The 14,288-nt window shown below is 49.9% G+C and overlaps 5 protein-coding genes across 5 annotated transcripts; 2 read left to right on the top strand and 3 right to left on the bottom strand.

Moving 5' to 3' along the window:
* Positions 1-749: 749 nt before the first annotated feature.
* Positions 750-3,135, top strand: MRS44_002261 (uncharacterized protein; the record flags this gene model as incomplete). The annotated part of the gene is made up of 9 exons (XM_065622755.1): positions 750-831; positions 885-995; positions 1,049-1,203; positions 1,256-1,604; positions 1,713-2,323; positions 2,387-2,437; positions 2,506-2,639; positions 2,702-2,879; positions 2,929-3,135. 9 exons carry the CDS (start codon positions 750-752, stop codon positions 3,133-3,135), a joined length of 1,878 nt encoding a protein of 625 aa, XP_065478827.1.
* A 1,557-nt stretch (positions 3,136-4,692) lies between these two features.
* MRS44_002260 (uncharacterized protein) lies at positions 4,693-7,528 on the bottom strand (the record flags this gene model as incomplete). The annotated part of the gene is made up of 4 exons (XM_065622754.1): positions 4,693-5,802; positions 6,207-6,335; positions 6,383-6,633; positions 6,685-7,528. 4 exons carry the CDS (start codon positions 7,526-7,528, stop codon positions 4,693-4,695), a joined length of 2,334 nt encoding a protein of 777 aa, XP_065478826.1.
* A 623-nt stretch (positions 7,529-8,151) lies between these two features.
* On the bottom strand, positions 8,152-9,901 carry MRS44_002259 (uncharacterized protein; the record flags this gene model as incomplete). The annotated part of the gene is made up of 3 exons (XM_046280272.2): positions 8,152-9,216; positions 9,268-9,723; positions 9,770-9,901. 3 exons carry the CDS (start codon positions 9,899-9,901, stop codon positions 8,152-8,154), a joined length of 1,653 nt encoding a protein of 550 aa, XP_046126831.2.
* Positions 9,902-10,053: 152 nt separating this feature from the next.
* On the top strand, positions 10,054-11,985 carry MRS44_002258 (uncharacterized protein; the record flags this gene model as incomplete). Its single annotated transcript, XM_065622753.1, has 5 exons — positions 10,054-10,067; positions 10,187-10,320; positions 10,465-10,955; positions 11,004-11,147; positions 11,194-11,985. 5 exons carry the CDS (start codon positions 10,054-10,056, stop codon positions 11,983-11,985), a joined length of 1,575 nt encoding a protein of 524 aa, XP_065478825.1.
* A 1,044-nt stretch (positions 11,986-13,029) lies between these two features.
* Positions 13,030-13,461, bottom strand: MRS44_002257 (uncharacterized protein; the record flags this gene model as incomplete). The annotated part of the gene is made up of 1 exon (XM_046271528.2): positions 13,030-13,461. The coding sequence occupies one exon, from the start codon at positions 13,459-13,461 to the stop codon at positions 13,030-13,032; it is 432 nt and encodes a 143-aa protein (XP_046126829.2).
* Between the last annotated feature and the right edge of the window lie 827 nt (positions 13,462-14,288).

The following is a 14,288-nucleotide window of genomic DNA, read 5'->3' as shown; positions in this document are numbered from 1 at the left end:
ATCGTCCAAGGGGTGCTTAGAGAGAGTAAGTCTACAGCTCCAGTGGTTGAGTGAACAGCTTTTCTTATGCTTGTTGGCAACAGCAATCAATCAGGCATTGCCCTCGGCACTTGATGGTCTTAGGTCACTGCTCCGTAGTTTCGCTAAACGCAACTTGTTGTTTCACACAATGCGCAGATATGGGTAACATGACCTACCTATCAGACGATATTTCCGGTGGGTGTGGTCATGCATGGCATGGAACTTTGGCAAACGCCAGGAAAGGTCTAGATGTTCTGCCTTCGTCTGGGAAGGTGTCACCGGCCCCAATGGGCTCGTATGAAGTTTATGCGGGCTGTCAGTAGTCTGTAAGCCGTCTTGAGGTACAGCCAAGTACTCATTGGGGCTCACTCTCTGACTTAACCCCTGCTCTCAGCCAGCCACAACATGCTCTGGCTATGCAATAAAACATTGACTTTTGAAACAAACTTTGTGATAGACACGCAGACTGGCCGCCGCGATTGACCCGTGTGCATCACTAGCCTCCTACGCTAGCTACTATTCCATCTGATTTATCACATTCGTGCTGTATTTGCCTTGGTAATTGCGGGACACATGTGCGGGTATTTCTTTCGTATTCGTGAGGTTATCTAGCGAGCAGAACTTGACCTTTTCCTTAATAACGGCTACTAAGACTCTTCGTCATTCATCCACACAGAAGTTGTTGACCTCGACCCAGCCAGTTCGAAGACCAAAACATTCCCATCAACATGGATAAACGAACTATTCATAACAGCAACAACGATGAGAAGAAGGCAACGTCCTATATTGGGCCACAGGGCGAAAATAAATGTAAGGCACCGAACACAGATATCCACGTGTCCTTGGTAGTTGACCCATTCTAGGCACGCCGTTGAACCCCCATGAACGGAAGTCAAAAGAGCTCGAGATGTGGGAAGATAACGTTGACATCGAGCCAAAATCTGACCTATATATCAAGAATGGGGGATACGATGGTAAGCAATCTGGCCATTTGATCCTATCCCGTGTCCTCATTTGCCAAGTAAAGGGGCATCGCTAAGCCATGTCATGCGGGCAGCTTTTCTCGTTGTCACTGAAAATCCGGTGAAATTCGAGCCCAGTCCACCTCATGCGGGGTTGGGATTCAAGACAAAATACAGAACATCACGCATCGTTGAAATGCAGACCAAGAGCGCGCCCGAGGTATGTCGCGTTAGTTACCAACAAGCATGCAGAGATTGATCATTATATACAGAAATATGAGGATTTCTTACCCTACAAAGTGTTTCTCTACCGAGGTTGGTTCTCCAGCAAGAGTGCAGAAGACGATGGACAACGGTACGTCTATATTTCGGATGAGGGATTCTTCATGCATGTCAAAGACTTGTATGATCGCATGAGAGCGGGTAACAAAGCCTTCTTTCAAGCTGATTATGAAGCTTGGCAGAAGGGAAAAGGCATGTTTCCCTATCGCACTTGGAATATCCATGGAAAGCCCGACGATGGTTATCGCAAGAGCCTGTTTGACAAGTTCACGGCACGTCAACCCGATTTGAACAGCAAGATTGGGTCGAAGGGATATGACAAAGAAAAGATGGAAGATGGTTTGATAAGGGTCCGGTTGTACTTCTTTACAAAACTTGCAGGCAAGCCTTTCTATCCAACTCTACTCTGGTCGTGCCTCCATTCGCTAACATTAAAACGATTGGTAGCACTACTTCGTAAGTCCCAACTGAGTGCTTTCAGTGAGAGAGAGTTCTATGGACGATATTGGGATTTCTCCATCGCCGCCGCCAAGGAGGAGTCACGCAAGGCTATCGAAGGGGGCTTTTTCATCTCATTCGCAGCATGCGTCAAAGAAAAAGCCAAGGGCAAACTTCAAGGCCAACCATCTGACGATGCTAGTATTCGCACATACTTGCTGGACAACATGGTGAAGCCAGTCATTGAGAAGCCCACTATCCAATTCAAACCTGCCCTAACGGAAAAGAACATCATCTTCCACAGCGAGGAAAAGATGCGTTTTATGGGAGGCTCCCTACCCCAAAAACTTCAAAACCACCCCGCCGGACTTTACAGAATCTTGATTACCGGCCAAGCCGAAAAAGTACTGGAAGACGCCAATCCACCACTCCGTCTACCCCAATATGGACTTCATGAATCAGACAGTGAAGCCTCGAAGATGAATGATTTCATGGATAAAGCGAAAGAAGAGAAGTTCACAGCGACGGAGACCCACATAGAGTACCACCGCATCATCAGGCATCGTGAACAACGCAATCAGAACACGTGCATGTCCAACAAAGGCACCCCAGCCAAAGAGGTGAGACTTGACTGCTTAACTCACCGATGTCTCCTTCAAGCTCCTGTTACTGACCACTTTTAGGTCGCAGCAAGTGTCCTTCGTTCTTTAGATGGCAGTATCGGCGAGACCGAGGTGCGTAACGAACATCTTTCCGAGACATTGACCCACGCTGCAAATATTGACTTGCTGTTCCTTTTCAGTGGTTGCATCGATCGGCTTACTCGTTTGGAGGCCTGTGGAGGCAAGCGGATGCTACGAATATGGGCCCCGACTCTTCACAAACGGTGCATAACCTGATACTCGGCTCCAAGGAGACCAATACCGTCATGATGAGGTAGAGTCTTTCGGGAGATCTATGGTTGTGAACGTTGACTACTAACTGACCGGCTGTCATAGATACGAAGCCTTCGTAAAGCGTCTTGCAATCTATACTAAAGAGAAGGTAATACTCAAAACAGACGCAAGGTACGAAGGTTACATGCAAAACTTCTCCTTGGAGCCGAGTTGGCCTGCCGAGAACAAGTATACATGGCTGGCACCCGTGCTCACATACGACCTGACGCATTCACTTCTGGTAAGATACCAGATGACAAATTGACACAGGTTCTGTCTGACTCTTGCAGGTTGACCAGAAGCCGTGCAACATCTACCCTTTGTATCGTGAGAATTGCATGATGTTCCAAGTCCATCTTGACAAGAAGGTTGAGGACTTTTACTACGGTTGGAATTCATTTTCTGAGCCAGTTCCCGAAGAGCTTCCCGAAGAGCTTCTCGAAGAGCCGGACCTGGTTTTGATGGAGAACCTGAAACTTGGAGACAATGGCGAGTAGGAGACGACCTCTCCTCGTTTGGGACATTAATCAACGGGGCAAGAATTAGCAGTGCATCAATGCTTAAGTACACTCATGGCGCTTTAGATATTCTCATGAAGTTATGTTTGTGAAATCTTAGCTGATGTGATCTGAATTTAATGAAAACTGTCCAGATGTACACAGATTTTTCCATTTCGATCATTGGTAAACCGATCGCCATGGCAACATTTAAGACTCCTCCAAAAGCAGCTTGAAGAAACCCCCCTCATTATGAGCCCACTGAATGCTTTTTCCAAGAGCATCATACTTGTGATCATGAACCATCCTGACTCTCGTCGTGACTGAGATGCTCGAAACAGAAACAGACACGCCCCGATAAACCCAACAGAGCACATGTCATCTGCTCATGCATACTCATCATCAAAAAAGGCTTACGGCACGAGTTATACTTTATCTATGATCTCCTACACTGACACCTGAGTTAGAAGCTAGAGCTCTGAGAGCATGGATGGGAAGGTGAACAAAGCCAAAGAGCAAGCATCTACATCAAGCCAAACCATAGGGTTGGGCCACAAGAGAGGAATGAAACCCCGCTCACTAAATGCGTGATGAGGATTTCAGCTGCGACCCATTTCTGGAGATAGCTGGCGACATGCCGTCTTGTTGCTCCAGAATCTCCCCCGGGCTGAGGAGGCAACATACCGTGTGTACTGTTGAGTTACGACGAATGCAATGTACTGCTCCTTTTAGCTGACTGCATGAAACATGCAGGAAACTACTGAAACTAGTGCGCGGGATCCGCACGGGCGCTAATGATTCAACGCGCATTCGACGACCAAGAAGAGGAGAGCTAACTTGAGACAGCTACCCACCTACCCATGCAGTCAGGCCAGGTCCAGAGTGTTGCTCCGTTTACAGTGATACAGCAAGCTGGTTCGCTAACGCCAAGGCTCTATTAGACTAGTCGACGCAGTACAGGCACATACCAAGTATGTACTTAGCACAAAAGCGAAGTGCCTGTGAGAGAAGTAAGTGATAGGCTGGTGACAGGGAGAGCAAGAACACACTAGTACGACGAGTCTGGGTTTGTCTGTGAATGATTAGAACTCAGTCAGCTGAATGCACTCGGGGCAAAAACATGTGTCTGTATTAGTACCTAGGTAAGGAGATATCATTGTTATTCTTTACCGCGCCCACGTGCAGTTTGTGCTTCGACCCAAAGGATAACGCTCTCTGCTGGCTGCATATGTTCATGGCATCATGGACGAGGAGTTTACGCATGTTGAAACGGAGGACAAGGCCTTTCACATTTGCTAGGAGGCGCACAGGACAGCGGATGTTCTCCCGGCAAGTGTCATGGGCTAAAAAGAAAGGTGTCTTCTCGTGCTCTCTTCACTATGTTTTGAGATTTACAGTGTTTTACCATGGGGGTTTGATGCCATCATATATTGATTTGTTCTAGTTAACATGTTCCGTTTGGCCTCACAGGATCTTTTGCTTGGTGTATAGGCGGCTGGTTTGGTTCGACTCTCAAGCTGTCTGAGAAATCACCTAGACATTCCTGCTCTTTTACCCTCACCCCCAGGGGTTCTCAAAGAGTTCGCCCTGTGATAACGAGCTGTCCATTGCAAGCTCGGATAAAGGCGACGTACTGGATGACAAATCGTTCCAATGCCAATGCTCATCTCCTTGGGGGATTGTATCCAACTGCTGGTCCTCTCGGTCATTTCTCTCCGGATGTGTACCAATAGAACAAATCTCGTCGTCCATAACTGCTCTATCACATGACGCGTTGTCATCTAATACGCCGTGCGCTGAACGGTCGTCATAATCAAGGTAGAAATATCGATTCTGCCCCTGATCCCATCGAATCCCTCGTCGGAGTGGCCGTAAGCAGTTCAATCTGTGTCGATTATCACCGCCCTGAGCGCACTGGCAGCCAAGAACCGAGGTGCAAAATCCACATTTTCCACATATGAATCCTCTTGGTTCAAAGTGGCTCTCGAAGCAGAACTGACACTGTTCACACACTTTCCCATTCTCGTCCAAGAAAGCCCAAGTTCTTAGAACTGGAACGTCTTCAGGTGAGAATTCCGGCCATGGCGCGTCATTCCAGTAGGGGCATCGATGTTCCCTGCCCTCCCAGAGCTGCTCGAATACTCGGCGAGTGTATATGCCCGTGTACCTTGCTCGTCGGGGGCAAAGTCTTCTAAATGGCAAGATGTCGTAACCGCAATCATCCAAAACAGAGTCCCAAAGATCTCCCATATAGGGTACGAAGGATTCGGAACATGGCGTGCAAAAGACTCGGCTGTACGCAAAGTCGGAAACACACCTCCCTTTGTTGTCGGTCCAGTTGATATCCGCTCTGTTATTCACCAGATATGTCAAGACGGCCTTGCGAGCTTGAACATATGCCCGTTTCTCAAAGCATCCCCGACTCTTGAAGGACAGAAGGGCCTGGCTTAAGCAATTTGTGCCATCTTCCCACCTGGTATTGATACTATAGCCATGGTCGAGAAGAATTGACAGTTTCTGAAAATGAGTTTGTACCTGGCCATCAGTGAAGTGGGATCTGAAAAGTAGCCTGCAACAGATAAGGAATGGGTTGTCGTCCAGTGTCTCTCGGTCCGCGTATTGAACAAAGGGGCTGATTGTGTACATTTCTCGGAGTAGAACCTCAGCCTATAAGTGTTTCCTATTAGCCCAATGACGGTAGACTTATTGAGACTTTCCTTACGGTTGAATCCCTTCTGAGGCTGGTCCTCCAAAGAACATTCCCGAATCTAGTATCTACCTCGATAGTTGGGTCTGCCCCAGCGACCAGTAACGCTCGAAACATCGATGGGGCAAGGCTTGCCACATATAGGGGCGTTCTAGTTGAAAACTTGGTCAATATTGAATCAAGAACCGACCAAAATACTCTGAAGAACATACCCGCCGTGTGCAGAGTGTTCGTTGACATCTAGCCCCTGCTCGATAAGGAACTTGCACATCGGGAAGTTTGTTATCGAATACTTAATGGCATATTTTAATTCAAGCCGCGAGATGCTGAAATGGCTCCTCCATGAGGGTACTGGGTTACTCACGTGCAATAATGACTGACCGAACGTATCATGGTCGTGAAGGCTGGCTTTGCCATCAGCCACCAGAGCCATCAGCTCTTGAATCGACCCACTCGCGGCGAGACGAAACACCAGTGACTCAGGGGGAGGATGCTGTTGACTGTTATTTGCGGAAGAATACTAGTGAAGCTGCCATACACCACTTGTCCTTGGTTGACAGAAATCGTTAGCATCTTGTTTGTGTTCTTGGGTTGGAAGACAAGTTTGGCCGCAAAGTCTCTTCCATGACCAGTCTGGTGATTCATGGAATCCCCAGGCTGTCCCGGATGTCTGCATCGCCGTTTGGTAGAAGTCATTGTCACAACTCCGTCACCAATGTCAATGATTTTCCATTTCCGTTCCTGGCGGATAATGGTTCCTCGTGACATGGCCTTGAATAAGCGCAGCGGACCTATTGGGCATCAGTACGCTTCAAGGTTTGTCTCAAAGCGAGGGGAAATACCACTTCGGTTGACGTTGATAAATGGAGCGGACAATATCACGCTTCTCATCAGTTTCAAGTCTTTTGAGATTCCGTCATTGTGAGAAACTTTGGAACCAAAAGCTGGCCCTGAAGCCATTGCTGTCGATGCTTCATCTTGAACAGAGTGCAAAAGGCGCTCTAGGTCATCCACGAGCTCTTCTGCGTCGTCCGAGTTAACGACGCATGGCTTCTTCTCCAACAGATGCATTAGTCGCGTAATGCTGTCGGAAAGGTCCGAGTTGGCACAATGGACGTCATCTGCCATGTCCAACTCGACTATTCCTGGAGCCGTTGGGTCTCCGGCAGCGGTCTGGGCGGGGTTAACTTGGTGGAGGGTAGCCACATCTTCTCTCAGTTTCTGGAGAAGATTGAGAATTTCGGTTGACTGTGCCGCTGAAAAAGAGCCCTGCTGAACCTGTGAAAGATTCAATCGGATGGTGAGCAATTGAACGTGGCCTCGAACGACGTGTCGCATCTGTTCCAAGTCCCTTTCCGTGAAGCACAACTTCAGCTTCCGCCAGAGCCTGCCTCTGCGACCATCAGCCCCAGAAGTGTCGAGCCGACGCAGCCTCGTTTCGAAGCCGGCCACGTCATCATTGCATTTTCTTGCTAAGCCATCAAGCTCTGCTGCGTCGATCGCGCTCATCGATATTTGTGACAATCGCTCCAGGATGCTTCTCAGCTGCGAAAACTCTTCCATGAGATGCTGAATGACTTGTGGCCCATCATGTATGGTAGAAAGGACATCGTGAACGGTCTTGGTAACCGAGAAGGCGAGCCCAAGAAAGGTGACGACGCTTGCACCCACGCTCAAAGGGTCCATGGCAGTTGCAATCGGCCCTTGAGCCTTGGCAATTCGTAACGAAAGCTTAGTTTACCGGTAAAGAGCGAGAGGATGTAAAGAGAAACGAGTTGATTGAAGTTGGGCAGGCTTAAATCAAGTTGGGCTCCGTGGCTTACTTTGCAGTGTGTTGGCTCAGCCTGGTTTGACATTTGTTGTACTTTCCCCAAGACTTGCAGCAAAGCCCCGCAAGGTTGATAGACTCAGCCCCCCGTGCGCCTTCTGTTTGATTTAATGATACGAAGCCGTTCGATTGTCGGTCTATTGGGCTAAAGATGTTGACACCGCACTTAGGAGTCCTCATTCTTACTCCCTAGTAAGCCGGGCTCTTGAAGCAGTACTAAGAGTATTAAATGTATGAGTAATACATGCTATCTGAAAGAAAAAAGGCAACGAGGATGAGAATCACTAATCCAAGGCTATTTTCATCCCCGCCATGGGTTAGTCCGCCGAGGCAACTGACAAGAAGGGAAATGCATCACTCTTGGGCTATGCAACGCCACCTAATCAAGCCCACCACCACATCCAACGTTTCAAGAATTACAATTACCGGAAAATCACCGAAAGAGGAGCAAGATCCCCCGTCCTGGCCATGAAAGCAACCCTTAGAAGTACAGCGCCTTCTGCCACCAGTCACATCTGTCGTTGTTGCTAGGATCGGGGATAATATCAAGGCCGCTCTCAGTGAACTCAAGCAACTGACCCTTTGGACCATACACTGGCATATCAAGCTCAGCCTGAGCGTTAGGCTTACCAGTGAGGGCAAAGGACACGAGATACCGCTGAAGCATCAAAGCAAGAGGGCCTGCAGAAGCGGGAACAACTTCGCTCGGTCCGTTGAAAAAGGTGAAGAAGACGTCGAGGCCATGGAAAGAAGGTGGAATACTGAACTTATAGCCATAAGTGGGACCAAGGCGGCTGAAGGCCTTTTGTAGGTAGTGCGTGTTGCACACGAAACCAGCCTCAGCCAGGGAAAGCTTGGCGCGGGTGAAGAAGTCCTTGTATGGCTGGCTTCCGTCAAAAACAGGTGGGTAAAGTTTCTTGGAGATGTAGTCGATGACGGACTTCTGAGCGGCCGGGAACGTGGCCTTGAGGTTGTCGACAAAGACGGTATTGTTAACGTTGTCCTGGCTGGTGAAGTACTCGGTCTCGTTGTGGTTGAACGCAGTCATGATCTTGACAAACTTATCAAAACTACCCTGGGCAAGAAGAGTGCCTGGAAGGGCTGGGACGAATGATCCGTCAGGACCTGGCGCCCAGGTAAAAGTGCCCTGGGGAGAGATGGCTACCATGTCGGCGTTGGCCTTGTATAAGGCTTCATAAGGGAGCTGGCGAGCTTCCTGAATGGTTGAAACGTTCAATCTGCCAAGGAAATCTTGGAGTAGATCATCTTGCTGCTTGTTTCCTGGCAAAAGAGGGATACCAGGAGATTGGATGATAGCTTGCTGGAAGGGGACTCGGCCACGGAGACCTCCATACGCAGTGATCTGGTGCATAATGGAGCCACCTCCCGCAGACTGACCAAAGACTGTCACGCGGTCTTTGTCGCCGCCAAAGAGATGGATGTTGTCTTGCACCCATTCCAATGCTAAGCGTTGATCAAGCAGTCCGACGTTGGCGGTGCCGTTGGCCCTGACGTTAGGGCCAGACAGGAAGCCGAATGCTCCGCCCTTGGGAATTTGTTAGTATTTCACAGAGAGGAAAGCATCTTTGAGACATACTCGGTAGTTAAATGTGACGAAAATCACCCCGCGGCCATCAGGATCAACCTCCTTGCTCCGCTCAATCAACCCAGACGGATCACCATCCAGTCCCTTTCGACCAAATGCATAGCCACCACCATAGATCCAAACCATGACCGGAACCTTCTTCGAAGGCTCGTCAATGGCGGCGCGAGGAGCAATGACATCCAAGAAGAGGCAGTCTTCCCGTTCCAAAGGGTCTGGTGGGGGGATGAGATGTTTGCCGCATTCGCTGGGTGATTTAATCACTTGTTTTTGTAGAGCCAAGTTGCAGGCGTACCACTCGGCTAATGCTTGCGGGCATGACGAGCCGATGCCACCCTTCTGTATGGCTTTGCGGTTCTTCACTGGGGGTTGGGGTGCGGTGAACCGCAGCTCGCCAGTGGGGGGTCTGGCATATCGGATGTTGGAGAAGTTGTAGTACTGTCCAGTTTCCTACACCACTTTTAGCTGGGTATTTTGAAGGTGTTAAAGTACAAACGTTGAAAGATATGGCCTGGTGAATCTCATATCCGAGGTCGACGGTGGGAAACGGCGTGGGGGTTGAACACGACTTTGACGGGGCGGCCGCCACACCGCTAACGAGCACTAGGAGGGGAATCAAAGGCCTCATTTTGGCCAAAAACGCGGGGTATTGAGTCGGGTTAAACAGGAGAAACTTAAAGAGTGTGAAGTGATCCAGTCGAGTCTGGCAGCCACCAAAGGGCGCTGCATCAGCCTTATATCCCCAGATCCCACGGAGGGAACCCATCAGGAACTGCTATCATGCAGGGATCATGGTAAGTCAAGGTACCATTTGGAATTACAGGATTTGAAGAACTGCGGTCATTCCAAATTCACCGTCTAAATAGCCGAAGGATGATGCTATTCGGACAATGCCGACTAAAAGTGGCGGCAGGGGTCCTGTCAGCCCGTCAGCAGCTGAAATCAAATACCGAAAACCCTCTCTGATTGGACAACTCGCATGGGCTACTGATTGCGTGCGAACCTACATATGTACCGGCCTCATGCCACCTTTGAACAAGTGTCGAGGTAAGGATCAAGGCAAGATGGTCAATACGGGGAAACCAAGCAGAGCGTGCGCGACGTGCAAGAAGAGGAAGATCAAGGTGAAACAATTTGACACATCGTGAAAGGAGGCTAATGTTGAGTTATAGTGCGACTTACTCTCGCCAGCATGCTCTCAGTGCACGAAATCTGGGTGGAAGTGCCCAGGCTTTCCGACAGAGGCAGATGTCAACTTTCGCAACCAGACGGGAATTGTGCAGAAGAAGAATAAGCCTATTACTCCTAACGCCGTCTCTGTGCTCGGGGCAAGAACACGGAGTGTCTCTCCATCAACCACAGACCAGGCGACCAGTTTCTTCATACAGCAATACGTCCTCACTATCAATGGAGCATCCCGCTCTGCACCCCTTAGGGGGAATCATGAGTACCTCCCCGGTCTCTTGCAAAATGAGACGTCTTCGTTTGGGGTTCTTAGCACCATTACGGCGGCTGCAGGTCTTGCAGCTTTGTCCAACACAGGTAACGCTCCTGCATGGCGATCTGAGGCGTTTCGGATGTACGGCAAAGCTATTCGACAGCTGCGCGATGCACTTCAAGATCCTGTTGAACGTGTATCGGATCAGACCCTAGCTGCAGTCATGCTCATGGGGATGTTCGAGGTTAGCCTGATATCCCTCCTTGTGAGGCTATAGCTGACTGAAAGGCAGACTATTGCATCCGCTGATGTCAGTTCCATGCAGTCCTTCAGCCAGCACACCATTGCCGCAGCACAGTGCATCGAGATGCGAGGACCAGGCCAGTTCAAAAGCGAGGCCTCCCTAAAGCTCTTCATCCAGATGCGTCGCATCATCGTAAGCCACTCATCTCATGGTTCCTGCATATACTCACCCCTTACAGGTCATGACAAGCCATCAGCTGCAGGAACCCATACCCTACGCACTGGCAAAGTGGTCCAAGTGGGCAGAGCGCATGGACATCAAGGAACTGGAGCCAGCAAATCGCTTCGCGGAGATCAATGAGATTCTTGCTAGGGCTAGGGCTGAACTGAAGTACCGAGACATCAAGGATCCTGAGACAGTGGCGGCGCGTCTACTTCCCATCGACAATATGTTGAATGAATGGGCTCGGGCATTGCCTCCCAGTTGGTCTTACAAATCCTACCGCTCTATCGGGCCTGGTGGGACGCCGTCCAGCGGGTATGATCAGCAATACGACATGTATTATGATCCGTGGGTTGCTTGTGTTTGGAACAGCTACCGCAACATTCGGCTGCTCATCCACGAGTCCATAATTACCGCCACACTCAAGTACGGCACGGAAGATCAAAAAGCCAATTTACAGAGCTCGGGAAAAGTGCTCGTCGACATGGCAAATGGCATTTGCCACAGCGTCGCATATCATCTCGGCCATCAGCCAGGCGATAGGGAAGCCGGGGGCGTCAGACAGTTCACCTACTCGGACGATGTCGCCACTCCAGGAGGATGGCTTCTCCTTTGGCCTCTGTTCTTTTCCGCCATGTTGAGGACTACGCCCAAGGAGCAGAGGCAGTGGGTGGCAAAGACGATAAGACAGATGGGTCTGCAGATGGGACTTCGGTTGGCCATGTCCATGGCGACCATGCTGGAGGAGCGGGAGCTGTCATTTTCGCATAATGACACCTTCTTCTTGGGGACATGGCATCCGAACTGAGCTTTGGGGGAACGGGGTGGATACTTGAAATTGTGTCACGGATAGTGAATTTCTTAATGTAGTGCTAATAGACTATTTCTCTTTCAGCAAGCGAGTCTCACGTGGCAAGGATTCATTGGTGGCTACTGGTGCGCATGGCGTCGTTTCCTGGCACCGGCTGTATGCTCAGTGCTTTAGCGTATGGTTTTGATAACCCTTCATTTGGAATTCGGTACTCTTGGCCAACGTTGCTGGCGTGAATCGGCAGTTGTTAGCGGGCGATATCACAAGAGCAAGCAGGGATGTTGGGAATAGGTCGGGGATGATTGTTTAGGAGTGATGCTGATTGGGTAGCTCGCATGGCTAACCATGACGGGAGTACACTAAGATAACTGTAATACAGGGCTGATTCCAAGGGAACCAATCTCATTCCCCATGAAGGCTGGGCTGCAGTTGTTAGAACGTGGCTGAAATACCAGGGCGGGAACTGGACAAAGCCGAGCAAACTCTTGGGTGCAAAAATAGCCGCAGGCCTCCGAGGAGATTCTTATCACATATTTCGTCTTTTGGGTTCGGAGAGTTCTCGAGGCGCAGTTGACGAAAAGGGGGACGTTATCACCTTAGGTCTAAAATCGCCAGGCTGTTGGCATTAGTTTACGGGCGAACAGAGAATGAGAGAGACATGCAAGAAATGATTAGACGTCTATTGACACAGAGACCTTCCTCCACCATTGACGAATCAAAATATCTGAAAAATTGCCACGCGGGCGTTACACGAATGATAATTGCATCCCTTGAAAAGCATCCATAACCACAGCACCTCTAAGCCCCTTACATGGCGACAGCCGCTCCGACCATTCCAGCAACAACCGCAAAGTAAACAGGACGGGCCATGCTGCGATCTACCCCGTTAACCAAAACCGGCGATGGAGTCGAGATGCTTCCGGTTTCGATGGGAGTTGCAGTCGCTTCAACAATCGAAGTGGTGGCTGAGGCTGGGCAAGGAGAATAGGAACCGTACGCAGCCCACTCAGGAGGTATACCCGAAGCAGTGGCAAACTCGAGTCAAGAAGCCGCCTCAGGAGGGAGCTGAGAAAAAACCGCAGGGAAATCCGCCCTCTTGGCAAAACCACCCCCATTAAAATTGTACTGGGGGCACTTGGAAGCGATACTCGAAAAGACGCCATCGTTGGACGAAATCCACGAACCGAAGTCGTCGTAGACGCTCGCGAACTGAGACGTCAGGGACGGAGGGGGCTGGGCAAGACAGCCCTTGGTCTGGGGGTTGTTATCACTCCAGAAGGAGATGAAGTCGGGGGGCAGAGACGGCAGACCGGTGACGAGGGGTTCGAAGATGGTGGCACACTCTGCGCTGTCGGCCGTCTGACGGGGTTTGATGTCGTTGGCGTTGACCAAGTTGCGAGGTTCGTTGGGGTGGAGGGCGCCTTGGGCAAAGGCAGAAGCAAAGAGGACGGAGACAACTGATTGAAGACGCATTTTGGTGTTTGGGGAGCGAGTGGTAGTTTGAGTGACGAGAGTAGCTTGTTTTTCTTGGGTGTGATGCAACGTGAAAGAATGGGCTATCGGACTTTGTCGATGAGATACATGGCCAGTTTTATACTGGCAATTTTGTAGATGCACTCCGAGTTGAACAACAGAACAGATAGTCCGATTACAGTTACCGAACCCTGAAACCAGCTCAGCTCAATCTTACCAATAGCGTATTCTCAACACTGCCTCCAGGATAATTCCAAGCTTCGTCTCTAATCGGACCATCCCATTTGTCAACCCGCATCTATTGCCATGTGTCTCACACCTTAATCCGCAGGGCTGAGTCTCACCCACCTCGTGCCAGGGGCCCCATAACATCTCTAGTGGGGAGATAAAAGCGGCATTTTCGTTGAAGCTGACTGGTCAGCTCGCAACGTTCACCTGTCACGGCGGGACCCATGGTATTTGAGTTATCGGACGTCAGCAGCCACAAGCAAAGCTTGGCCAATAGATGCATATTCGCGTAGATTTGGAAATGTCGGAGCTGAACCTCTGTGACACGCCGTTGCGACCTTGTGCTGATTCTATCTCGGGATGACCGTTGAAGTTGACATTTCTGGGGCTCTTTTCATTCGCTACACCGGATGGGCGTCCTGGTTTGCTGGTTTTAATGTGTTTCAGGGATCCTCTTGTGAGGCGCAACGGAGAAGCAAATCTTCGATGTCGTCAGCAATAGAACAAAGGTACGACTGCGGCAGAGGCCTCAATGTATTCTTAGAAGCAGTATGTCGAATGGACTCATATATTAACTTGCTGTACTTCCTTACACATCC

Source organism: Fusarium solani (genome assembly GCF_023522795.1).
Source record: "Fusarium solani strain SB1 chromosome Unknown bctg00000001, whole genome shotgun sequence".
Classification (NCBI taxonomy): domain Eukaryota; kingdom Fungi; phylum Ascomycota; class Sordariomycetes; order Hypocreales; family Nectriaceae; genus Fusarium; species Fusarium solani.
This window is presented reverse-complemented; position numbering and strand designations above follow the sequence as displayed.